At 45.5% G+C, this 27,239-nt stretch overlaps 1 protein-coding gene across 4 annotated transcripts; it reads left to right on the top strand.

Moving 5' to 3' along the window:
• The first annotated feature begins 310 nt into the window (after positions 1 to 310).
• On the top strand, positions 311 to 23,807 carry LOC115646157 (carboxymethylenebutenolidase homolog). Of its 4 annotated transcripts, none has more exons than XM_030551700.1 (6): positions 311 to 407; positions 10,447 to 10,669; positions 12,066 to 12,173; positions 15,573 to 15,715; positions 16,235 to 16,326; positions 22,681 to 23,807. In XM_030551700.1, exons 2-6 carry the CDS (start codon positions 10,455 to 10,457, stop codon positions 22,858 to 22,860), a joined length of 738 nt encoding a protein of 245 aa, XP_030407560.1. In that variant the 5' UTR covers positions 311 to 407; positions 10,447 to 10,454; the 3' UTR covers positions 22,861 to 23,807. The 4 variants fall into 4 exon arrangements, with proteins under 4 accessions (XP_030407560.1, XP_030407557.1, XP_030407559.1 ...); XM_030551697.1 differs by lacking the exon at positions 311 to 407 and adding an exon at positions 420 to 525; XM_030551699.1 differs by lacking the exon at positions 311 to 407 and adding an exon at positions 5,299 to 5,320.
• The last annotated feature ends 3,432 nt before the right edge of the window (positions 23,808 to 27,239 follow it).

Below are 27,239 nucleotides of genomic sequence, written 5' to 3'. Positions count from 1 at the left end.
CAAGGGTGTCCCTCAACCTCTGCCTGCTGGCTGCCCGGGGTGGCTCACTGGGTGATTGCCTGTTCGGTCATTCCCTCTGAAACAGCTGAGCAGTCACCTCACAAGCCAGGATACCGGGCTAGCTGGACCATTGGTCTGACCGATCTGGCCATTCCTACTTACTAGATCGTTCCATGCTGGGAAGCCGCAGACTCCACCCTGCTTGGGCCCCCCTGCCCTCTCCCTCCTATTTCTCTCGGTGGTTTGGTGCCTGTGTCGTAAGCACTGGCAAGCGCAGGCGCCGGGCAGTGGGGACCGAGGTGCTGGGGGCGGGGTGCTGGGCGGGGTGCATGCACCTTGCCAGAGGCCACGGAGCGAAGGGGGTGGACAGGAGCACGCAGAAAACGCAGCCCTCGCCAGGGAACCAGGCAAGTCTCCTACTCCCGCCCGGCCGCTGCTGTGCGTGAGCCGCTCCCCGCTAGCTGCGCGGGGCGCAGTCTGGCAGCGCTCGGCGGTGGAAGTGGCGATCGGCGCCCTGCGCTCCAGGTGGGTGGCGGGGCGCAGCAGCGAGGCCCCCACGGGGCCGGAGCCAGGGTAGGGGGCAGCCACGCAGCGGCCGCTCCCCCTGCGGGGCGGGGGCAGATTCAGGCCAGCGAGGGCTTGGACCCGTCTCCTGGGAACGCCCTCCGCAGTGCCGCAGCGGGATGTCCGACGTTCAAGCTAGGTCGCTGTGGCTGTGGGCTGGGTGCCCAGGAGAGCCGGGATACGGCCCGATCCCGCCCGCCTGCCGCCGCGCTGCGAGGGAAACGCGCGGGTATGAACGGAGCCCCGCTGTGATCACAGGGGCAGGCAGGAAACACAATCAGCTGCCAACGGGGTGTTGTTGCGTTTTGTTCACATTAAAACGAAGCGGGTTGGGAGAAGCACAGGTCACTGTGCCACCTACGGTGACCAGACAGCAAGTGTGAGGTAATAGGAGCCTACATAAGAAAAAGACTCAAAAATCGGGGCTGTCATTATAAAATTGGGACATCTGGTCACCCTAGTGCCACCCCAGGTACCAAGACGTGCCCTCCTCCCTCCAGCAAACCGGGTTTGGCCTTCAGGGGACCGGCATGTCAGTGCCCGCTCATGTGACTGGGCCCTGGGGCACTCAGCGCCTTGCCTGATCATCAGCCCTGCTATCCAGATAGGCTCTACGAGAACAGAGTTTCCTCTAGATCCGGACAACAGTATCTGTCTCTTAACAGCCCCCTGATCTCTTTCGGCTTTTTAATAATGCAAGTAAAATGGGTTTCCTAAGAAAGTGTGTGTGTGTGTGGAGGAGTCACTGGCAAAATGTTTCTGTTGGTTTTCAACTAAGCACAAAATCCACAGAAGAAGGGAGACAGCCAGCCTGTCCATACTGTTACCAATCCCAAGTTTAGACTGTCTTCCTGTTGGCAAGTTTTGTTAAATTATCACTTTAAAACACATCTTGGAAATATAAATATAGTATCTTTCCTACAGTCTGTATCCCCACAGCAGAATGACAGTGGTGGGAAGGGCTGTAAGTGTGACAGCTCCACCTTGGCCATCATGGGGGACCTCCACAGCTAAAAGCAGGAGTCTCTATGGCTTGCACTTAAGATCCAAGTTTTATAATCAGAGGCTGTAACAAACTCCTATCTTCTGTGGATCAGGTACAGAGGCCAACACATAACTTGCACTGACCAGTAAGGTTACATAAACAAGTTTTGCAGAAGAGCTCACTGGCAGTTTTTCAATTGAGGTTGGTGGTTTTTCTAAAAGTTATGTTCTAGGAATTATTTTTGGGGAAGTTCTATGGTCTGTTTTATACAGGAGGTCAGACTGGATGGTCACATTGATCTCTTCTGGCCTTGTAATCTATGAATCAGTGAAACCTATTTGTGCTGTAAGGGCTAAATCGTCCTGCACACACCGAGCCTGATTGGCCAGGTTTAGTGCAGGGGATTCCCAGAGGTATTTGGGAGAAGGCAATTATCACCCCTTCCCCTCTACCAGACTGTGAAGCAGCTGCAGAGCTCCTGTGTAATGGCTTGTAGCAGGGTGGACCCCTGCTCCTGTCCTGAGGGGCTTAAAACAGCCCAGGAGAGGGCTGTGGCTGGGGCAAGAAGCCTGGGCTGATTGGGGAAAGTGGGCTCAGCTGTGGCCATGCTCCAGTCAGGACCCGCTGGTCCCATAGGAGACTGTGAGCCAGAAACCAAGATAGTCTCTCTCTAGCTGTAGAGGGAGATGGGCCTGGCTGCAGGGAGCTAGAGACAAGGTATGTGAGTGAAGCAGGGCTGGGGAAAGGCTGGGGAGCTCTAGCCTGGAAAGCCCCAGGCTGCAGCCTTGCATTGGGCTAACAGGTACTGGGGGTTGCAGAGGGCAGCCCAGGGTTAGGCCAAGGCAGCAGGTCCAAACCCTCCTTGCCTGTGATGAGTAGGCTGATGTTGCAGTCTGCCCCAGGGCATGGGGCTAGACAATGACTGGCAGTAGCCATATACTGAGGCAAGGTGGCAATAGAGGGTGGGGGTTCCCTGGGGAGGGGAGACTCTGAGAGAAAGGGGTTACTGCCAGGGGGAAGCACCCCATGTAAAAGGGTACCGGGTCCAGGGAGGGACATGGGGGACCAGAGGACAGACAGATCACCAGCCTGCAGAGGGCGCTCCAGAGCTGAATTGAGCCAATTCCCGGAAGTCACCAGCAAGAGGTGCTGCAGGGGTGAGTCCACTCATCTACATGGCTGCTATGGCCCTTGGGAAGTTGCTCCCATGTCCCAGCTCTGGAAGTGCTAATGGCTGATGGATCTGCATAGTGATTGATCCACTGGTCCCTTTCCTTCCTGCCCCACCTCTAACTCCCAAAACTTTGTGCATGGGGACCGTCCGGGAGCTTGCAGGCAGTGTGCAAACTCCATGTACATGTTCCCCAAATTGCATTCCTTTACCTGTACTCCATTTTTTATTCAGACAGGAGCACGACTTGCCTGAAGGCAAGAATAAGATTTTGTTTAATGTGTTGTCACATTGTCCTGGTTGCAACAATGGAAAAACAGGAGTCCTGAATCATGTCCACATCAACATTGTGGCAAATCGGACTTTAGTTAAAGTTAAAATTGCCAGTGTTTCATTAAAGGCCTGCATGTAACGGTATAAATATGCCTTGAGTTCTAACAATCGCTAAACGTGAGCTATGATGGAGCATCTGATGGGGCGTATTCTATAATGTAGAAGACCTTCATATGATAATTCCTTGCTGTTGGTCTCGGACAATAAAGCTGTCTGTTCTGTTCAGTTTAGGTTCTTATGGCCATCATCATCACTGTAGTATCTGAGTACCTACTAGTAGTGCATTAAGCAATGTGACAAACATGTCATGTGTTTGTTCACTCCAAGAAATGTCCACAAGGTGGACCCACAGATCATATACTGGCCAGGAGGAGGCTCTCTGAGGGTATGTCTACACTACAGGATTATTCCGATTTTACATAAACTGGTTTTGTAAAACAGATTGTATAAAGTCGAGTGCACGCGGCCACACTAAGCACATTAATTCGGTGGTATGTGTCCGTGGTCCGAGGCTAGAGTCGACTTCTGGAGCGTTGCACTGTGGGTAGCTATCCCATAGCTATCCCATAGTTCCCGCAGTCTCCCCCACCCATTGGAATTCTGGGTTGAGACCCCAGTGCATGATGGTGCATAAACAGTGTCGCAGGTGATTTTGGGTAAATGTCATCACTCATTCCTTCCTCCGTGAAAGCAACGGCAGACAACCATTTCACTCCCTTTTTCCCTGGATTGCCCTGGCAGACACCATAGCATGGCAACTATGGAGCCCGTTCAGCTTTTTTTTACTGTCACCGTATGTCTACTGGATGTTGCTAACAGATGCTGTACTACAGTGCTACACAGCAGCATTCATTTGCCTTTGCAAGATAGCAGAGATGGTTATCAGTCGTTCTGTACCATCTGCTGCTGTCATGGGTGCCCCTGGCTGAGGTCAGCTGTGGGGCAAAGACAAACATGGGAATGACTCCCCGGATCATTCCCTCCTTTATGTTTTATCTAAAAATAGAGTCAGTCCTACCTAGAATATGGGGCAAGTGTACTAGAGAACCAGTGTACCAGAAAGCACAGCCGCTCTGTGTCAGATCCTGCAGAAATGATGAGCTGCATGCCATTCTAGGGGGTGCCCCTGCAACAACCCCACCTGTTGCTTCCCTGCTCCCCCAACCCTCCTGGGCTACCGTTGCAGTGTGCCTCCATTTGTGTGATGAAGTAATAAAGAATGCGGGACTAAGAAACACTGACTTGTTAGTGAGATAAAATGAGGAGGAGGCAGCCTCCAGCTGCTATGATAGTCCAGGTAGGACATTAAACGGTGCGGGGGAGAGGAGCCCAGCATCCCTCTGCTATGATAGTCCAGGCAGTACAGAATCTTTTCTTTAGACATGAAAGGGAGGGGGCTGATGGAACTCAGCCCCTATTGCTATGATGAAGACAGTTACCATCTACTGGGAATGACTGGGAGTCATTCCTATTTTTACCCAGGTGCCCCCAGCTGACCTCACCTGAGGCCAGACAGGAGCACTCACAGGATGATGAGGACAGCTATCAGTCTTTTTGTATGGTGCCATCAGAGAGGGAAGGGGAGAGGATGCTGCTATTCATTTCCCCAGCACCACGTCTACCAGCAGCATGCAGTAGACGTAGGGTGACATATAAAAAAGTCAAGAAATGATTTTTTTCCCTTTTCTTTCACGGCGGGGGAGGGGGGTAAATTAACGAGCTATACCCTGAACCACCACGGACAATGTGTTTGACCCTACAGGCACTGGGAGCTCATCCAAGAATGCAAATACTTTTCGAGACTGCTGGGGACTATGGGATAGCTGGAGTCCTCAGTACCCCCTCCCTCCATGGGCATCCATTTGATTCTTTGGCTTTCTGTTACGCTTGTCATGCAGCACTGTGCTATGGACTCTGTATCATAGCCTGGAGCTTTTTTTCAAATGCTTTGTCATTTCGTTTTCTGTAATGGAGCTCTGATAGAACAGATTTGTCTCCCCATACAGTGGTCAGATCCAGTATCTCCCATACGGTCCATGCTGGAGTCCTTTTTGGATTTGGGACTGCATCGCCACTCGTGCTGATCAGAGCTCCACGCTGGGCAAACGGGAAATGAAATTCAAAAGTTTGCGGGGCTTTTCCTGTCTACCTGGCCACTGCATCAGAGTTCAGATTGCTGTCCAGAGCGGTCACAATGGTGCACTGTGTGATACCGCCCGGAGGCCAATACCATCGATTTGCGGCCACCCTAATCCTAATCCGATATGGTAATACCGATTTCAGCGCTACTCCTTTCGTCGGGGAGGAGTACAGAAACTGGTTTAAAGAGCCCTTTATATCGATATAAAGGGCCTCGTTGTGTGGATAGGTGCAGGGTTAAATCGGTTTAACGCTGCTAAAATCGGTTTAAATGCGTAATGTAGACCAGGCCTGAGGTAGTTAGTATAAGCAATTCAGGGCTTTAAATATAACAACTAACCCTTTGGCTGTAATAGGTATAATATGACTAGAGGGTTCCTGGCAGCTCTTTGTAACAGATGAAACCACTGAATTGTGTTTAAGTTTACACCAAAGCACAGTGCATTGTCGTAATCTAGTCAGCAGTTCTGTGGAAAATGTAGAATTCGGGACCCTCTTTGAAACACCACGGTTAGTGAGCATCAATTACTTGATTGTGGCTAACAAATACGGACACAGCATGATCCTACTGTATTTTTTCACACTCATAAAAGTTTTTATTTGCAAGATCCAACATGCTAGGACAGGGTTGGCAACCTTTGAGAAGTGGTGTGCCAAGTCTTCATTAATTTAAGGTTGTACATGCCAGAAAAAGGTTTTGTGTGCCAGACTGGCAGTGTGGGTGGCAGATGGAACCCCAGACTGGCAGTGGGCTGAGCCGCTCTGTGGGGTTCTGTTTGCTGGCCCTTGCCAGCCAGGGTCCCGGCCGCCAGCCCCGCTCAGCCTCCTGCCAGCCTGGGTTCCGTCCATCCAGGCCAGCAGCGGGCTGAGTGGGGCTGGTGTCCGGGACCCCAGCTGGCATGGGGCTGGTGGCCAGGACCCCAGACTGGCAGCGGGCTGAGCGGTTTATCGTGCAGCTGGTCTGGGGTTCTGTAATTCAGGCCGGCATAGCGCTGAGTGGGGCTGGCAGCTGGGACCCCAGCTGGCAGCAGCGTGCCACTAAAAATCAGCCTGTGTGCTGCCTTTGGCATGCATGCTGCAGGTTGCCAACCCCTGTGCTAGACAAGCGCTTCCCAAAGCTTGCACAATGATGATGCCTTTGGGATATTATTAGAATTTAATAAACCAGCCAGTTCTAAAAAGCAAGGTGTGAAGTGTATCCTGTGGGTATTATATGCATGGTATTCATTGTCAAATACGATTTTTTTTTCTACCATAGAAACAAATAAAAGTAGTGGTATACCAGGCTACTTAATGGAATCCACTCTCCATAAGTCAGCATTAATTTCAGAGGGCTGGATTTATCTCACGGGAATAATTTATTTTTTGTTAGTTAAATTTTAATGAACCAAATTGTACAAATTCACATTAAAATTAAGTTCATCAAACAAAAACGTAGTTAACAGAAGATACACCCTGTGCAACTCCAATACACATCAATTAAGAAACAGCATTAAATGGATGCTAGCAGCCAGTAAACATGTTCCTCCAGTGCTTCAAAGAGCAGCAGCAGCATGCCAAATAGGCAAGAGAACCCTTGAAGTGCCTCCTATCTAGCAACTTGGAGTCTGTCTTCAGATTGTCTTGGGGACTGTAGTTTCTTCCCAAATGGTGGCAGCTGCTACCTCAGTTTGTTGTGTGCTCCGGCCTGTATCCCTTGTAGGCCAGTGTTCTGTGATGAGAGATTGGCTGAGGGGGAGGGGACTACTTGCTTGGAGTAGTGGAGCAGGGGAAGTAGGCTGAAGGAAGGCGTGGTGGGTAAAACTGGTGTGAAGAGGGAATGAGGTGAATGAGCAGGGATAGGAGATATTCCAGTTTCTAGTATTGCTGGGAGTCTGGGACTCTAACCCAACTCCATGTTGGGTGGAACAAAGGAGGTGTTCACCCTCTGCCTAAACTGGATTTCACCAAAATCCATTTACTGTTTAGTTTTATTTTTAAAGGGGTGGTGTTCACCCACCATTTGAGTGGTCTACCTTCTCCAACTGACCCAGTCAGAAACACAGCTCAGGTTCACTTCCACAGCTGCTGAGCTTGAGGCAGTTTTCCCCCAGGATTCCCAAAGGCCCTGTTGGCCCCATACTGTATGATGGTGGAGCCGATTTTCAGTAGCTATTAAGTAATAAAGAGGGGTGGCTTCTTCCATTGTTTGTGGGAAAACAAATGTATAGGGAACAGGGCCAGAATAACTCTCCTGTGGGCCCAGGACTATTAGATTTTGTGGGGCCCCTGTAAACAAGTCTTTTTTTCCTAATTTAAAACAAAACGATCACAATTGTGGCATCAAGGCTATTAACGCTGTACTAAACTTGCCTTTTAATTAACATAAAGCCATTCTGTGGTTACATTTCAGTCTTAAAACATGTAGAATATAGTTGAGTTAATTCAGAATAGCCCACTTCTTACAGCTGTTACCATATTTTCTTTCTGGGAGGGAGTTTTGTGCAGAAGGGGATTCTGGCCTGGGGTAGAGGGTTGGGGTGTAGGAGGTGTGAGGTGCAGGTGGTGCAGCAGGGCTCAGGCAGGCTGCCTGCATGCCGTGGCCCCACGCTGCTCCCAAAAGTGGCCGGCTGCTGGCATGTGTCTGGCAGGTAACCCTAGGGACGCACAATGGGAGCTGTGGGGACAATGCTGGGGGCGGGGGCAGCACGCAGAGCCACCTCTTCCCTTCGCCAGGGGCTGCAGAGACATGCCAGCAGCTGGCCGCTTCCAGGTGTGGGGCCAAAGCAATCAGGCAGCCTGCCTGAGCCCTGCTGTGCCGGGTCCCCTTTAGCCTGGGGCCCTGGGCTGCAGCCCCTAAAGCCCCTGTGTTAATCCAGCCCTGATAGGGAGGTGTTTGGCTATTCACATCTTTGTGCTTGAATTCTTTATTTCCCTGATATAAAGCCTGGTTCACTTTATATTTGCCTCATTAGCTTCAGAGAGAAATTGCCCAAGGCAGAATTGTGAGGGGAGATTCCCCCATGCTCTCCAAAGGCCCCTGTAGCCCTGCTACTCTCTCTCCCAGCCATGTGGACTTGGGAAAGAGACATCTCCTGAGAGGAGCCAACTAGAGAGAGCTTCTGTGTTTCCCTCCAACTGGTTCTGCAGGGACCTTGAGACACAGCTGATGACATCAGACTCCTTTTTCACAAGCCTAATTTCTACTCAGTTTGTTAGATGAAAAGTGTAACAGACCTGCTGGCTCATTGTTGGGTACCTAGTGCTCACTCTGGCTGAGTTGGCGGGAAAGGATCTAGCCAGAAGACAGCTCTGTAATCAGAGGTGGCTCTGTTTTTTGCCGCCCCAAGCACGGCAGTCAGGCGGCCTTTGATGGCACTCCTGCAGGCAGTCTGCTGGTCACGTGGATTCGGCGGCGTTTCTGTGGGTGATCCACCAAATTGCTGCCAAAGTCGTGAGACCGGCAGATCTCCCACAGCCATGCCTCCCTCACAGCGACTGGCAGGCCGCCCCAGGCATGCACTTCCTGCGCTGGTGCCTGGATCTGCCCCTGTCTGTAATATCTTGGGTACAGGAAAAGGAAGTAACACGCTGAGATTTGAAGGGACCAGGCAAGTGAGCAGGAGCAGCGGCCTGGCTGACGTCTGTGTGGAGGAAAGGGTGAGTGCCAGGCAGAATGAGAACTGGGACTGAAGGCTGGACAATGGGCTCACAAAAGTAGGATGATACAGGGCCTCAGCCTATAGGCAGGAGATGTGAGATGGCTACACATATGGGTAGCCAGAGCATGGTATGGAGGGATCTCAATGAAACACAGTTACACTTACAGTGGATTGCCCCAGGCACAGAGCTGGGAACTGTGGGTTGAATTTTGTAGCTGTTACAGTGAGTTCACTCATGGTATTTATTTCCCCCCAATATAGTTCTCTCCTGTTACACATGGACTTCATGAGCATTTATGAGGACCCACTGAGGGCTACAGCCTGTTAAGCAAGGTGGCCACTCTTACATTTCTGGAATACCACATGGGCATGTATAAGAGCCAGAGGGTGCGGAGTGGCATCTCTGTCCAATACTGGACAAAACCGAATGTGGTTTTGTCCCAATACTGGACAGGTGATAGACCTCTCAAAAAGAGGACTGCCCAGTTCAGTACTGGATGAGTGGCCTCTGTACAGTAACTCCTCACTTAAAGTCACCCTGGTTAACATTTTTTCATTGTTATGGTGCTGATCAGTTAGAGAACATGCTTTTTTTAAAGTTGTGCAATGCTCTCTTATAACTTCGTTTGGCAGCTGCCTGCTTTGTCCACTGCTTGCAGGAAGAGCAGCCCATTCAGGGGCGGCTCCAGGCACCAGCACGCCAAGCATGTGCCTGGGATGGCAAACTATGGGGGGCGCTCTGCCGGTCCCTGCTAGGGCGGCAGGCAGGTTGCCTTCAGCAGCATTCCTGTGGAGGGTCCGCTGGTCCCGTGGCTTCAGCGGACCTCCCGCAGGCGTGCTGCCGAATCTGCGGGACCGGGGTCCTCCCACAGGCAAGCCGCCGAAGGCAGCCTGCCTGCCATGCTTGAGGCAGCAAAATACTTAGAGCCTCCCCTGAGCCTGTTGCAGCTAGCTGGTGAGGGCTTGGAACCAGGGTGAACTGGCAGTCTCCCTGTTAGCTCTCCGCTCCCCTAAGTTCCCTGCGAGGCAGCCCCCAGCAGGCTATCAATTGCCGGCAGTTCAGCTGTCCCTCCCTCCACTGCCATGTGCTGCTCCTGCCCTCTGCCTTGGAGCTGCTTCTCCAGGAGCCTCCTGCTTGCTGTGCAGGGGGGAAGAGAGAGGGGTATCCCCTTCCCCCCTGCTCCTGCACCTTCCCCCCATTTACCCCATCTCCATTGCTGTGTACAGTATTAAATTGTTTGTTTAAAGCTTCTACTGTGTGTCTGTGTCTAGATATAAAAAATCTTTTGTCTGGTGAAAAACATTTCCCTGGAACCTAACCCCCCATTTACATTAATTCTTACGGTGAAATTGGATTTGCTTAACATCGTTTCGCTTAAAGCCGCATTTTTCAGGAACATAACTACAACGTTAAGCAAGGAGTTACTGTACAGTAGAGCCTAGTGCATGGAGTGCCTATACCATATGCCTCTGAGCTGGGGGTACACAGCACACCCTGTTATCAGACACCTAGAAGGCACTGTGTACTATGGCAGTTGCAGTGATGCCCTGTACTGAGGTCAGTTACAGTACTTTGAGATATATGAATCTTTGTCCTTTTAACTTCGCATCAGATTTCCAGATGGCCAATGAAGCGAGTCCTTGTCCATGTGACATTGGAGACAGGTTTGAGTATGGGGGCCTTGGGCATGAAGTGCAAGTTGAGCACATCAAGGCGTATGTTTGCAAACCATCTGCCAGCACGGAAAAAGCTGTGATTGTGGTTCAAGATATATTTGGATGGCAACTCCCAAATACCAGATACATGGCTGATATGCTTGCAGCTAATGGATACATGTAAGCAATTATTTTTTATTCTTTTCTTCTTAAAGAGACATTCTCACATTCACTGGGCCCAAATTATGACCCGGTCTATGGTGTCTTCCATACACAAGGAGCAACCTTATACTTTCAGTCTGAATGACTTATTTTAGAACAAAGAAGAAAAAGTGGACTCTTCGAGAGACCACAGTATACAGTGAGTCTCCTCTGCATAGACTGCAGCAATTCTCTGAACATAGTGGCTGACCAAGCAGAGTTCTGAGAAATATCAAGGCTGTTGTGTTTGAATGTACAACAATGTGGGTGATTAAAAAAATTAAACAGTTTTCATTGAAATTTAATTAAACAGTGATAATAAGTGCATGTTCATATAAGGTTTTGCAGATTCTCTTTAAAACAAAACATCTTTCAGTCATCTGCATGATGGTTTTTCTTTTAATTTTTGCCATAATGATGTAATGGAACATATGCACACCTAGTGCATTGCATACAATCCTTCTTTCTCCTGCTCCCAGCTAGAAACAGATTGTCCCAAGTTTCTGAGGTTCATAGGAGTTAAATCCAACAGTGGGGTACCAATTTCTAGCAAATCCATGTGCTGTAAACAGGGAGTTACTGTGTAATTACAACCACACCTGGGGAGCTGAATCCTGAACTCTACTTCAGAAAAGTGGGCCTTTACCTAAATTTTGTAATGTTCTGGCTTCGAGTGCTGGCCCCCTTCAGTGGCTGCAGCCCACTGAGGAAAATGGTATTAAAATTAATGGCAGTGAAGGACAATTGTTAATCTCAAGAAACTGATATCTGGTTTTGGAACTAGTGCCTATCCTAAAGGCTGGTTGGGGTTTATCTAGTGGTTGAATGTGTCAATCAGCAGGAAAAGAATTCTCTGCTTGAATTCTGTGTATGCTCCAGAGCTTGTTCACCTTGGGTCTGTAGCTCAGTATCTCTCCACTGCCCATTAATTTATGATCGTCTGATGTTTGCACTTCATTCGCAAAGTGAGGAGAGAGTGGACAGCTGGCAGGCAGGCAGCTTTTGGCTCTCTCTCCTGTAAGGTAACTGGCTGCGTACAAAGAGATGTGAGCAGGGTGGGCATTCCATGTAGAATTGGACTGGCACATTACCATCTCGTGGCAGGAACACAGGAGTTTATTTTAAGCGCTCTCCACCCTCCTGCTCCTCCCACCAGAGCATCACTGGGACGGAGAGCCCTTGAGTCTGAATTTCAGGGCCCTCATTAAGGAAAATACCGTGTGTTATCTCAACAGGCTTGCTTCTGTGGAGAGGAATCTGTTTAGTATTTGTAGTGCAGTCTCCAAATAATAGTCTGATTTAAGCGACATTACGTATAGCTCATGTTTAAACATCTCAGGATTTGATAAGTGAACTTATTGATTTTTTCATACAGAGCCATCTGCCCCGACTTTTTTGTGGGAAAAGAACCTTGGAATCCTTCTGATGACTGGTCTACCTTTGGTGAATGGCTGAAAACACGAGATGCCAGAAAAATAGACAAGTAAGATGTCAGAGGGATGGATACTCCATTCCCTTGTCTTGGATCATCTATTCTTTTCTTTGGTCTGAGATTGGGGTGCACCTCGCCTACCAGCTTGACGGATCATTTAAACCAGTCCACCTTTGGTGGTGGCAGGGGCCAGACTGCTTTAGGGGGGTTGAAGTTGCTCTTCCAGGAGAGAGTTCTATCATTTATTGGTAGGACTTTATTGTAGTCTTTTGATGTTGATGCAATAGCTGCTAAACATTGTGTCCTCCTCGCAGGTCACCAGGGCTTATAAATGACCTGTGAGAGAGGAGACAGCTAAAGGCAGAAGTCTCTTTCTGAGACTGACCAATTGAAACATATCAGTATTTTAAGATTATATGCCAGAGTGGTGTGGAAAGGTTTCCTTAGTTCCACCACAGTTTCTGAAAAGCTGTGCACTGCATAACTGTCCCAAGTGGTTGACATCTGGATGAATCTTCACTAAGAGTTAGTATGTACAGTTAGAATACAATCTTTTTTTACTGTCAAGAATTTTCATATTATTTTGCAGACAAAATTGCTTGGATTTGGATTCAATTGTTTATTGCAAGGAAGAAAGAAAATAACTTGAGGGGACAGACATTGAGTCTTCTCTGCTTGGGTTTCAGCTAGCATTGCTCACTGAGATAATGGAGATGCTGAGGCGCTCCATGCTAAAACCTGTGAGTCGGACCCTTTTTCTCCTTGGCGGAGTAAGGCCAATAGGAAAGCACTGGTACATTGTCAGTTAAGATTTTCAGGGTATCCCTGTGATAGGTGAGGTGAGAGACAGAGCTTCAGTAGCTCTGAAAGATGCTACTTTGAGGCCACTGCTCAAGAAACTACGCTTGATATCAACTTTGCTGAGCTGTAGAGCTGTGTCCCTTTTCCCACTTTTGTGGAAAGGTAATTGAGAAGTTTGTGGTGGGGCTGCTGTGGCAGTTTCTTGATTCCTCAGTTGGCCTTGACTTCTGTCAGTCTGGATCTGGGTAAAGCATTAGTTGATAGTCTCTGTGCCAATTTTTTTAACAGTCTTTTGATGATGAGATTTTGTTGGCTAGTTTATGCGTCCAGGCAGGGTGGATGGAGCTGCTCTTGTACGACTCTGTGCGTACCTCTGAGAGATCTCAAAGAATAGTTTTGGGGAATTGTTCCTCTGCCTCAAAAGCTCTCTCCTACAGGGTACCACAGGGTTTGTATTGTCAGTTCTCTTGTACAGTGTGTACATGGGGGCTATGGGAGGAGATATGGAGTCTGATTTATTCAGTGTGTTGCTGATGCTTAGAGCTGCATCTCAATGACATGGTTGGAACAACAGGACAAGTTACTCCATGACTAGAAAGGGTCTTGAATGACAGCTAGTTGGCTGCAACCCAATCCATACAAGATGAGAGAATGTTGGTGACCAGTGGAAGCAGCCAGAAGAATTGGCAGGACTTGTACCAGTACCTCTCGTGGAGAGAGCGTGACCACTATTTATAAAACTGTTGCATTGTTAGATTCTGAGCTGCTCCTGGGTGCCCAGGTACTGGCAGTAACCAACAGCGTTTTATTCCATTTGCATCTGGCAAGAAATTTTTCTCTGATGAAGGGGATATTGCCACAAATATCCATGCCTTTGTCACCTCAGGATTAGATTCCTGTCATATGCTACATTTAGGGCTACACCTTGGGACCATTTGGAAGCTGAAGCTGGTGCAGAATGCCGCAGTTATTAAGTTGCATGTTGGAAGCACAACTACACCAGTGCACTGCACTAGCTTCTAATAAGCTTCAAAGGGAATTCAAGGTGTTAGTTTCTATTGGTTGCCTGCGAGACTCTTCCTCCACCCCCACTCTCGTCCCCACTCATGCCATACTGCTACAGCTGTGATCAGCAAAGGTGCTGGAGTTGATGTCTCCGGAGTATAAATAGAAGGAGCCGTTGGCAGGGTGCTTTCCATGAAGGTCCTTGGCCTTAGAATTCACTTCCCCGTTGTTTCCTCAGAGCCCAGATTTGTTACTCTTCTGGGTACAATGAAAAGCATCTCTCTCTTGGGATTTTGAGAGGGGGTGAGGGTTGTCAGGGTTTTGTTAAGCAGTGCGGGGATTATGGAAGACACAACTGATCCACATCCAGCATACTCCTGGCTCATTGCTGTCATTACCTGCTTGCAGGAGAGCATCACACCTCCTCTGCACAAGACAATGGCTCAGGGTAAGAGGTGTTAGGCGAGGGGTAGGCAACCTATGGCAAGTGTTCCAAAGGCGGCATGCAAGCTGATTTTCAGTGGCATTCACACTGCCCGGGTCCTGGCCACTGGTTGGAGAAGGGGTGCTCAGCATTTTAATTTAATTTTAAATGAAGCTTCTTTAACATTTTAAAAACCTTATTTACTTTACATACAACAATAGTTTAGTTATATATTATAGACTTATAGACAGACCTTCTAAAAACATTAAAATGTGTGACTGGCACGCGAAACCTTAAATTAGAGTGAATAAATGAAGACTCGGCACACCACTTCTGAAAGGTTGCTGACCCCTGTGTTAGGCTCTGCCTGGCATTTCCTCCCTGTAGCTTACATATTCTAAATGTTGCTCCCAATTGGACAGACAGGGTGTCTGGCTCTTCACTGGAGGTTTTAGGGCTGAGGAGCTGGTGGTAGAGTTTTGTGTTGGTCTCATATATATTTCACATGCCCAGGTGCAGGGGAGTACGGATAGTGTCTGAAGTAAAGAGTTGTTTGGGTAGGGTGTAGTCTCATATGTTACATCTTCCCCCTCCCCCACAATATCAGCTCCCTGTAATACTTCTGCAATGGTCATGTCTCCCTCTGGGCTAGCTGGTGTTGGTGGACTACCTGATAGAGCAATATGCAGACCTTTTCCAGATTTGTTACACTTCCCTTCCTGCAGTACAACAGACATTTTGTGTAAGAGCTAAATTACAGTTATTATCAACGTAATAATTGTTTAGTTAAGGGCATTCCCTGGAGACTGCTCTACCACTTTTTTTAAATACTTAGCTCAATTCTTATCTTGTATATATCTTCACAGATCAGTTTTAATTCTTCTGCCTCCGAGGTATGTAGTGTAATAAATTATTCTGTTTCCACACATTTGTATTTCCTTCCAATGTGTGTGATTCATGTCTTCCTCTCATTTGTCCCTTTCTGGATGAACTAATTATATTAAATACTCATCTCTTTTTGGAAACTGAGCTATGGTTGTCAAACCGCATTTTAGATTACCAGCCCCTAATCCTTGGCTACGATATCTGTCTTTAAAAAAAAACAGATATAAATTAAAAACACATTAGGAGAAGGTGGGGACAATTTTATGTACTTTTCTGATTTTCAAGAAGTGTTTCTGCTATGGATTCCTTAGTTCACTTTTGTTTATATGTTGTAGGGAAGCTGATGTTGTCTTGAAGTATCTAAAGCAGCAATGCAGTGCAAAGAAGATTGGTGTTGTTGGATTTTGCTGGGGTGGAATTGTCGTACATCACCTGATGGTGAAATATCCTGAGTTAAAGGCAGGTGTGTCTGTCTATGGTAAGTGCAGAATGCATGGGAATGCAATCAGGCTCACTTACATATGTGTAATAGTTCTAACTAAGGTGGCCAGCAGTGCCTTCTTTCAACTTGATGCTCTATCCCAAAATGCTCTATCCCAAAAGCTGAGGTCAGCTGAGTTAACCTTGCTAACAGTCCCAGATTATAATTCTTTGGCTGTTTCCAATAGAATTTTCTTCCCCCATTGATCCAATGGAGCCCACAGGATAACTTGCAAATCTTATTAATTCAGATATTCAGTCTTTTGCTTGAGGGGTTAGTTCAAAGGGGATTTAGTCTCTTGAATGTCTCAAAGGGTTTTTTTAGCTGTGTTCTAAATTGTGTGATTTTAAAGCTGATGTACACCTAGTGTTTGGTGCAGAAACATTAGAATAATGAAACAGAAATGAATATTGCTGAAGTAAAGAGAAACTTTGTGTTTGAATATACAGTTCATCTTGGAAGCTGTGTCACTACATTTTAAATACTTTTTTTGATTTTATTTTTTTTTCTCCCTAGGAATAATCAGGGACTCCGATGACAGATACAATTTACTGAAGCCTACGTTTTTCATTTTTGGTGAAAAAGATGATGTCATTCCTCTTGACCAAGTAAGTTGCTTTTTAAATAAAACCTCTGTTGATAAGTATTGTTTTCTTTTTTGGACTTGAACCCATCCCGTCAGTCTTGGAAGCTGAAACACAGAACAACCTGGTGGTAGTGCATGAAAACCAGAGAGTGAGAGAAGAAAGTGGAAATTGACTAGCTGTGTTTTCATTATCTAAGCTGAGTGGAGAACTAAGAAAACAAATCAGAAAATGACATTTTAAAAGTTTTTTGCCCTTTTCCCCTCCGAATTGGTATTAGTAAAACAGGTAACAATTTTTTCCAAAATCTCACCCCTCTCTTGAGATGTCATAGCATTTTTGATCCTTTGGAGTTGCTAAGGCTGTCACCCTGCTGTAATCGGGAATGGGGCATTCTCTGAGCAGACTCGCTGGCTATGGAACTCGCATCCCACCTTGGTTCACAAAAGCATGGATTTAGGCAACCCTCATGACACTGAAAGACTCGGCTGTTTTCCCAAGCTTTCCCTGGGGATGGAGGTATTGAATAGGGACTGAGAAGGGGACAGCGAGATGAAGGATGTTTGGTGACAATGACTGGGGGGCCTAGTTTTTGTAGATGTATTTGACATTTGTGTTCTGTGGACCCCTGCCTCATTTACTACACATAGCTTCAGTAGTGACTGATGCAGTATTCTTCCCCAGCCTCATTCACCATCAGAGCCATGTGGTGAAAGAGACTGAGGCCTTGTGGAAAAAATAGTATGTGATCATCTAATTTAAAACTATTTTATGATGCATAAGTACAAGGGGGCAGTGTTACTGTTGCATGGGCAACCTTAAATCTGCATTTCCTAGCTTTTGAGTGCTTCACTTTCAAAGTTTGGTTATTTGAATGTAAGGGTGTTTGTATGGAAATAGCAAGACTTTTTAAAAAAGAAAATTATCTCTTGTGCCACTATTTTCTAGACAGCTGTAGCCTGTCCAGCACTATTTGGGTGCTTAATAAGGCAATGAGCCATTGCCTCATTCCATACATTATCTTCATATATCATGAGGAAGGAGGCATGACGCCTTCAGAGCCTTGCATGCTTCTATACATATCTATACATTATAAAGGGAATTCTGCTCATTCTGCTTCTCCAGGCATGTGCAACTCCAGCAGTGGTTCTCAACCTTTCCAGACTACTGTATCCCTTTCAGGAGTCTGGTTTGTCTTGTGTACCTCCAAGTTCCACCTCACTTAAAAACTGCTTGCTTACAAAATCAGACATACAAGTAGAGAAGTGTCACAGCACACTATGACTGAAAATGTGCGTACTTTCTCATTTTTGTCATATCAATATAAAATAAATTGATTGCAATATAAATATCGTACTTACATTTCAGTGTGATACCTGAGCCTGTTTTTCACTTGTGAGCCTTTTCCTTGTGGGAGGCAGTGACATGTCTGTTCACTCTCCCAGTCATTGCCGTGGTCCCAGATGAATTTGCATAAATTCCAACTCAAATCATGCCCCCCCCCCCCCAAAAAAAAATAAAATAAGTCAGTTTAAAAATGTCCTCTCCACTTGAGTTTGCCTTTATACTTTTGTGGCATGGTATGTGCTTGTTGATATGTGGTTTCAGGGTATCGAATGTAAGAAATCAACTGGGCTTCTCCGCTAATATCCATGGACTCATCAAGCTGAAGGGCAAATGCTTTTGCCATTTTAAGTTTCTCTACAAGTTGAGACAGTATCCTCAGCCATGTCTTCTATTCTATGACACAGTGTCATTTGATAAGGGTACTTTCTTGAGAGTATTCTCTGCCTTTTTATCAAGCATGTTTCCTACAGGTGCCACAGTGGCAGGCAGAATCAGATCATGTGGAGTTGTGTATGGCTTCTTTGCTTTTGCTACAAGAAGGGAGACAGCATATGAAGCTTTTAATGCTTTTGTAGAAATAGTTGAAGTTTTTTTTTTAATTTTAAGCTGGCCAGTCTGGAACTCAGAAAGCTTTCCTTGAAAATATTCTACTGGTTTACTCGCATGCACCGGGTGTTTTGTCTTCAAATGTCATTGCAAATGCTCCAGCTTCATACTGTTATCTGATAGTTTTAGTTTATCCTATAATACAAACCAGAGTGCATGCACAAAGTACACTTTCTAAAAGCCTTCAAAATTTAAAACTGGTTTTCATAGAACTACTGGCATTCACGTTGGTGATTTAGGAATTGAGTCACAGCCAAATGTCCCATTTCTACCACCTTCTGGTGAGCTACTCAAAAAAAGTCTCAAATGTTTCTCCCTGATCTCAGTTGCACTTGCTTCATACTAAAACTTGGCTGCAATGTTTTTGCCTAAAGCTTTCGGTATCGTTCACTCACAAGTTGTCAGATGTGCCAAACTGCAGCCCATCATTATAAACGTCTGTAGAAAACCCTTTAGAATAAGGATCTAACAGTGGCCATATTGGTCAGATCAATAGTCCATCTAGCCCAGTATCCTGCCTTCCAATAGGAGCCAATGCCAGATGCTTCAGAGGGAATGAATACAACAGGCAGTCATCCAGTCATCCATCTCCTATCATCCATGCTGAGCTTCTGGAAGTCAGAAGCTAGAGACACCTAGAGCATGGGGCTGCATCTTAACCATCTTGGCTAATAGCCATTGATGGTATCTTCTGTGAACTTGTCTAATTCTTTTTTTGAAGCCTGTTATAATTTTGACCTTCACAACATTCCTGCCAACAAGTTCCATAGGCTGACTGTGCGTTGTGTGAAGAAGTCCTTCCTTTTGTTGTATTAAACCTGCTGCCTATTAATTTCATTGGGTGACCCCTGGTTCTTGTGTATATGAAGGAGTAAATACCATGTCCTTATTCACTTTTTCCACACCATTCATGATTTTATAGGCCTCTATCATATCCTCCTAAAGGTGTCTTTTTTCCAAGCTGAAAAGTCCCAGTCTTTTTAATCTTTCTTCATATTGAAGTTTTCCATATTCTTACTCACTTTTGTTCTCCTTCTCTGTACCTTTTCCAATTCTAATATATCTTTTTTGAGATGGGATGACCAGAACAGCTCACAGTATTCAACGTATGGGCATACCATTGATTTATATAGTGGCATTATATTATCTATCCCTTTCCTAATGATTGCTAACATCCAAAATGACTCCAAGATCTCTTTCTTGAGTGGTAACAGCTAATTTAGAGTCCATTTTGTATGTATAGTTGGGATTGTGTTTTACAATGTGCATTACTTTGGATTTATCAGCATTGAATTTCATCAGGCATTTTGTGGCCCAGTCACCCAATTTTATGAGATCCCTTTGTAACTCTTAGTTAAGTCCAAAGCGGACTGTTATCTTGAGTAATTTTGTATCATCTGCAAATTTTGCCACCTGACTGTTTACCCCTTTTTCCAGATCATTTATGAATATGTTGAACAGCACTGGTCCCAGTACAGATCCCTGGGGAACACCAGTATTTATCTCTTTCAATTCTGAAAACTGACCATTTATTCCTAATCTTTGTTTCCTCTCCTTTAACTAGTTACTGATCCATGAGAAAACCTTCCCTCTTATCACATGGCAGCTTACTTGGCTTAAGAGCCAGGTGAGGGACTTTGTCAAAGGCTTTCTGAAAGTCCAAGTACACTGTATTCACTGGATCCCCCTTGTCCACATGTTTGTTGACCTTGTCAAAGAATTCTGATAGATTGGTGAGGCATGATATCCCTTTTGAAAAGCCATGTTGACTTTTCCTCAGCAAATGGTGTTCATCTATGTGTCTGATAATTCTGTTCTTTACTAGAGTTTCAACCACTTTGCCTGGTACTGAAGTTAGGCTTACCTGCCTGTAATTGCCAGAATCGACTATGAGCCTTTTAAAAAAATTGGTGTTACATTAGTTATCTTCCAGACATCTAGTACAGGAGCTGATTTAAGTGATAGGTTACGGTAAGGTTTCTCAAGTCTCCTCTGGGGCGCCCCCTTCGGTGGCAGTGGGAACTTGGTGCTTGTTCCAAGTGGGGCAGTTAGTCATCCTGGTTTGTGGCCAAGCATCTGGGTATATGCTAGCTCTGGCCTCCTGGATGGATGCTGGGCCAGCCAGTAAGAAGTCTGTGGTTCTGGGCTCCTGGCTGAGGCAATAAATACCCAAGGGCTCAGGCCTTCTGGGCATGGCCTGAGTAAGTAGTCAATAGTTCAGACCCCTGGAGTGTGGGCTGAGCAATAACCAGGCAATGGCTCAGGCCCCTTGGCCTAGGGGTTAGCGGCTGGACGAGCGCAGAGTGTGGAGCAGGGTAAGGGGACCTGGGCCCACCCTGCTCCCCTGGCTCGAAGCCCAGGGTTCTTGAAGTGATGGGTGATCCTGTTGGTGGGGCAATGTGAGGTCGCTGCTTCACCTCCTGGCAACACAACAGGTCCAGTGTCTCCTTTCCCTGACCTGTTTCCTACTGGTGTTTGCTTGAATTGCTCCATGGTCTCTGGGGCCTGGTTCCCTGTCTGCGCGCTGGATGTCTCTCTCTGTGTGTCTGGTCTGGATGCCTTGCCTTTTCCCCAGGCTGACTTACGAGCATCGTTGCCTGCCGCAGCTGGTTGTTAGCTCTGTGGGTGTTTCAGCTTCCTGGAAAGGATATCTGGTTCCTTCCCTCATCTAACCCCCACTGCACTGCCAGGCCCTGCCCTTAGACTTTCTGTCCTGCCCCTGCACTTCCTGCAAGGGGGAAGGAGCGGGGCTAGCTGTGTCCAACAGGGTGAATTAATCCCCTCGGTGTTTGAATAAGGCCACTCCACCTCATTACAGTTACATACCACACTTAGTAGTTCTGCAATTTTCATGAATGAAAATGCTTCTGCAGCTTTAACTTTAAACATTGGTACATATCCCACCTGTAACAAATAACAATGTGATCTTTACATTAACTCCTCAGAGGCTGTTAGACTTGTCAGTATGTTTTGTATGTATGACCCCATGCCTGCATGGGCCGCACTGAGAACACCACACTTGGGGCAGAGTGCAAGAAATAGGGCAGACAATCCCCCAAATGGTGGTTTAGTCTATATTTAGATTCACTAAGCCAGTAACAAAAGAGCTTCTGTAGCACCACACTGGTTAACAAGAAACCAAAGAAACCTTTAAGCATTCCAGCCCTTGGCCTTTATCTAGGCAAACAAGTCTAATATAGTGAGAGGTTACTGAAAACCGGATTCACTATATGTGAAGGTCACCAATCCCAAAGGACCAGACACTCAGCCCTAGGTCAGCATGAGTCTCAGATCTTACCCAATAATCAAGCTGATGCCATTTTTTTTAGCAACTAAAAACTAAAGGTTTAATAATATAAAAAGAAAGGGGAAAAAAAGGAAGTTTATTGATTGGTTAAAGGATAATATACATACAAGTGATTTTCAGTATTAATAGTTCAGGATCATAGCAGTGATGGAATAAACTGCTAGATTGTAAAAGTCTCTCTGGAATCAATTCAAGGGGTTATAGTCTAATAGGCAGTTCAGGTGTAGAGTCTGTTAGAGTTTTTCCATGAGAATTCCAGGATAATCCAGGTAATTACCTGGAGATCTTAGTCCTATGGCTTAGCCTTAGACCTTCCCTGCTTAATGTTTTAAGCAGACCTGGGATGACAGGATCAGGCCCAAGGCTTCTCTTTTATAGCTCACTAGCAGGTTGACAAGACTCCTCACAGAAATTGTCACAGCAGGGCCTTCCCCTGAGGAAGAATAGGCAATGCAGATAGTTTATTGAGTTTGCTTTTAAATTAATTTTCCATTTTCTATGTATACACAGGTAATTTAGTTACACTATAAGACAACAGATGGTCACTCATTATAACACAGATAATTAAGCTGAAGACAATGTAGATAATATTATTAGTTTCCTGCAGTATCTTGCATCTTTGACCTTAAGGTTAACTGAACCATTTGCATACATAATGTCAGGCAATTAAGACATGAAAGGGAATTTAGCTAATTTGGTTACATTGTTAAACTTCTAAAAAGATATTGGTAAACACAGACAAATACACTTAGGATCTGCCCTTGATTTCTATACCTACAAATGAATGGGTTAATGATTGCTGGTCTAGCACATCTCTTTGAAGTTCACATATAAGTAAATTATCTTGATTACAATTGTAATGTTGCCTGCTAAATTGTTATTGGACATACACAGGTTGGCTGATCTATCAGTGTCACAGTATAATTTTATAGAGTCCTATTTCAAAGATAGTTTCTCCTCTAGTTAAAAGAACCTGTATAAGGAGATTGGCCTGATTGTGAGATTAGTAGAGAACGGATCAGAGGAGGGATACATCATGTCTTTCAAGGAGTCAAATGTTAGGCAAGATACACTAGATTAAATCAATATCACTTACAGAAGAATGTTCTGTGTTACAGGTCACCTTACTGGAGCAGAAGCTGAAACAACACTGCAAAGTTGATTACAGAGTTAAAACTTACCCTGGGCAAACTCATGGTTTTGTACATCGCAGGAGAGAAGATGTTAATCCTCAAGATAAACCTTACATTGAGGAAGCAAGAAAGGACATGATCAGCTGGCTAAATAAATATGTTTAACAGAAGCATCCAGCCAGACCTGCAAAACAAAACACTTAGTATACTGTGACAATCATTTGATTAAATTATATTTTTAGGGGGAAAGCATTTTCTGTAATTATTTTAGGGATAAATATTTGATAAATTATATTTTAGAGAAAACACATTAATAGAAATCTGACAAAACATTGCAGAGACTTTTGACACTAAAATGAATTGTACTTTTCTTTTGTAATTATTAACACATGATTTCAAGTTGAATTCTTTTAAATGATTCTCAGATTTAACTTAGCTTAATATTGTTATAATGTGCTGGGAAAAGTTCTCCAAGTTCCTTGAGGTTTATCGTTGTCACATTTTTGGTTAGTTATAATTAACTGTGCATTGTGGCCCCAGTTCAGCAAAGTCTTTTTTTAAACATGTGCTTAAATCACATTCTTAATTTAAGCACATGCTTAGATTCTTTACTGATTCCAAGCCTTAGAGATTAGAGTTGTTTTACCTGTACTCTCATGGTCAATTTGGATTTCATAGATGTCATCCATGGAGTAAATTTTCCCCCAAATTTGGGGGGTGGACGGAAACAACAAGGAACTGCTTTCTCAGGTGACCCTTGGTCTTTCCTTTCTCTATGAGGACTGGCTGCCACTTGGCCTGCATTTACCCCAGGTTAGGAATTTTCAATGATAATGATAATGTAGTGCAAGTATGGGGACTTCTTACTGTGAAATTGCATACTATGGTTGCTATTAAAAAAGAAACTTTTACTGTATCATCTTATCTACCTTATTGTAATTTGATGCACTGTTTTCCATTTCTGGCATGTGATATCATGGTGGAAAAAAATAATTTAGTAAAATTAAAGGATTTCTTCCTAATGGCAGCCTCTGAGTATAAACATACAGAATCAAATAATTCTATGTTAATATTGTTGTATCATTTCAAAATAATAAAGAAAACTAACTCTGTATTGTTGGTTGTTCTAGTTTTTCTTTCCTTTTTTCCCTTCCTGCTTTCCATTTTTTTCTTTTTTAAAACTGAGTGCTGCAAAGAGATCCATTTGCATGGACCATACCTCAGTCATTTCAAGAGCAACGGACCCCCTTGCAGGATCAGTGCCTCATACTGTGTATTTTTATTTATTATTTTGAGTACAGTAGCATCTAGGCGGCAAGTGAAAATAGCACAATGTAGTAGAAAGAAAGTCTGATGCATGGGCCTGGTGCAGGGCCTGGTGCAAGGCCTGAGGCCTGAACCAAAGTCAGCAGAAGTTATGCTATGAGCAATAGTCAGGCCCTGTCAAAAGCAGAGGATTACCTTCAAGCCAGTGTCTGGTACAGGAACTTGGTACCAATATTGCTAGCATTACTAAAACATCCTGAATATGTAAACACATTTCAACAGGCCAGCACAAGAACACCCCCAACCTAGCACACAATAAAATTATTTGAGAAAAGTGATTAGTGATATTTTGTCTGAACCATTAGGAGTGAAAGTACAGACAGGTGGTAAACAGGAGTGTTTTGTCTGAAACATCAGAAGGAAAATGCAAGGGGAGGTAACAAACGTCATGAAATGCATAAGGTGATGCATAAGCTGTTTATACTAGATGGTTTGTCTCAGTCTATAAATGTTGGAATACCTTGCTTTAACCCTTCGTCCAGCCTGGGGGCAGCGGAGTCCCGCCATTAACTGAGCTGCGTCCATTGTCATGGGCATACATGTCTTAGTAGCCTTGTAGAGTCTGCCAGGTGCTATTACTGTGCTTCGTCAACAATAAACCTGGCCGGGTGCCTTCGCTACTAAACCAGGTCTTGTGGTCATTGGGCAGTTCGATTGAGGTCTGCTGTGCCATCTGTCTGCGCAGAACTAGGACAGCACACAAAGAGCACATGCACACAGCCAACTCTGACAACATTGGTGACCCCCGACTACTGAAATGTATTGTGCTATTTACGCTTCATATTTAGACAGACACTCCTTGCCCAAAGGGTATGTCTACACTACAGCTGGCAGAGTGCCTCCCAGCCCAGGTAGGTAGACATGTACTAGATCTATTCAAGCTAGAGAACTAAAAATAGCAGTGTGGATGTTGTGGCACAGGTGGTATCATGAGCTAGCCACCCAAACTTGGACCTCGGGGGTTGGGTAGGCTTGTACTTGGGTGGCTAGTCTGATCTGCTGCCTGTGCTGCAACATCCACTGATATTTTTAGCATGCTAGCTCAAGTAGAGCTGGGGTGTTTCTGTCTACCCAGGCTGGGAAGCATGCTTCCAGTTGCACACTCAAAGAGTTTACAGTCCAAATAAACAAGACAGACAAAGTATAAGGGAAAGGGCAATCAGTATATGTATATATATCAGCCTTTTTCTCACTATTCTGGGTTGTCTCTCACAAAGCCTTGATGGTACAAGAAGCAAACTCCTCCAGGTGTTGTTACCACTCAGGCCTGGTCTACACTAGCCTGTTATTTCGGAATTATCCGAGTTATTTTGGGGAAAAAAAAATTCCGTCCACATGACCAAACGTTTTTTTTTCGATTTAAAGGGCTCTTTGATTTCTGTACCCCTCTTTGGCAAGTGGAATAGCGCTTAAATTGAGATTGCAATGCTGGGTTAAAGGTATTGTGGATGCAATTCAACATTATTGGCCTCCGGGAGCTATCCCAGAATGCTTCCTTGTGACTGCTCTGGACAACATTCTCAACTCCAATGCACTAGCCGGGTGGGCAGGAAAACCCTGGGAATTTATTAATTTCATTTCCTGTTTGGTCACCAGCAGCACAGGTGACCATCAGCATAGTCCGCCATCACAAGAGATCACACAGTCCAAGATTCCAGATGAGCTCCAGCATGGTCCAGACAGGAGGTACTGGATCTCATCGCATGCTGGGGAGATGAGTCTGTTATGGCAGAAACTAAGTTCCAAAAAAAGGCCCTCCTTTGTATGGCAAACCCATCAGGCATTGCTTGCTGTGGGAAAGGGGGGCCCAGCAGTTTGAAAGCATTGAAATGAATGTAGAGGAAGCAGAACCCCGTGTGCCCCTAGATGAAATTCTGTTGCCCGGCCGTGGGTGATGGTTTACTCATACAAAAGTGCCCCCTTTGTCTCGGCAATGTATTTTTTAAAATAATACCCTCCCTTTTTCTCTTCTCTCAGCAAACTGCAAATGTTTCATGTGGCCCCTATCTCCTCCGTCCCAGAGGCTGGTCCAGATTAGAAGGCAGAAAAAACTAACTCAGGAGGACATGTTCGCTGAGCTCATGCAGTCCTCCTGCACTGATAGTGCCCAGCTGAATGCATGGAGGCAAACAATTGCAGAGTCCCATAAAGCATTACAGGAACATGAAGAGAGGAGAGAGGCGCGCGATGAAAACAGGCAAGATGCTACGGTCAAGCTCATGGGGGAGTAAACTGACATGCTCCACTGTGTGGTGGATCTCATGTGGGAAAGGCAGCAAGACCACAGACTTCCGCTGCAGCCCCTGTATAATCAAACTCCCTCCTCCCCAAGTTCCATAGCCTCCTCACCCAGATGCCCAAGAACACGAGAGGGGAGGCTACAGGGACCCACACACTCAACCCCCGAGGATCACCCAAGCACCAGAAAGCTGGCATATGTGAACTTTTGATTTGGTTTCTGGACTTGTCCTTCCCTCCTCCTCCACCCCCGTGACCCCCCGTCTCCCCTGCAGTCTACCTTCTAATTTCTCTCAATGCATTGTGCCTCAAATAATAATGAAGAGTTTTTAAACAATTTTGACTTTATTTCTTTTCATATATATAGGGTGTGGGTAAATTCAAGAGAAACAAACACAACTGTCACACCGTACTCTGGCCAGTCATGAAACTGGCTTTCAAAGCTTCTCTGATGCACAGTGCGCCCTGCTGTGCTCTTCTAATAGCCCTGTTGTCTGGCTGTGCAAAATTGGCAGCCAGGCGAGTTGCCTCAACCTCCCACCTCGCCATAAAAGTCTCCCCCTTACTCTCCCAGATATTGTGAAGCACACAACAAGCAGCAATTACAATTGGAATATTGGTTGTACTGAGATCTAACCGAGTCAGCAAACTGTGTCAGTGCGCTTTCAAACATCCAAAAGCTCACTCCACCACCATTCTGCACTTGCTCAGCCTATAGTTGAACTGCTCCTTACTACTGTCCAGGGTGCCTGTGTATGGCTTCATAAGCCATGGCATTAAAGCGTATACACCAGCCTTTGTAAACCAGAGCAGATTTACCATGCACTTCAGGCAAACACTGCTTATTAAAATAAGTTTATTGATTACAAAAGATAAATTGTAAGTGATAGGCAAAAAAGTCAGAGTGGTTACCAAAATAAAATATAAGCATGGAATCTAAACGCTCAGCCCTATTAGATGGGGTAACATCTGGATTAAGC

This window comes from Gopherus evgoodei, chromosome 2 (assembly GCF_007399415.2).
Source record: "Gopherus evgoodei ecotype Sinaloan lineage chromosome 2, rGopEvg1_v1.p, whole genome shotgun sequence".
Taxonomy (NCBI): domain Eukaryota; kingdom Metazoa; phylum Chordata; order Testudines; family Testudinidae; genus Gopherus; species Gopherus evgoodei.
This window is presented reverse-complemented; position numbering and strand designations above follow the sequence as displayed.

Bases quoted from the DNA above. Each gene is read 5' to 3' on its own strand.
- LOC115646157 (XM_030551700.1), top strand. From the start codon at position 10,455: ATGGCCAATGAAGCGAGTCCTTGTCCATGTGACATTGGAGACAGGTTT. The intron at 10,670-12,065 runs GTAAGCAATTAT...TTTTTCATACAG, and splicing joins CTTGCAGCTAATGGATACAT to AGCCATCTGCCCCGACTTTT. The intron at 12,174-15,572 runs GTAAGATGTCAG...TATATGTTGTAG, and splicing joins GATGCCAGAAAAATAGACAA to GGAAGCTGATGTTGTCTTGA.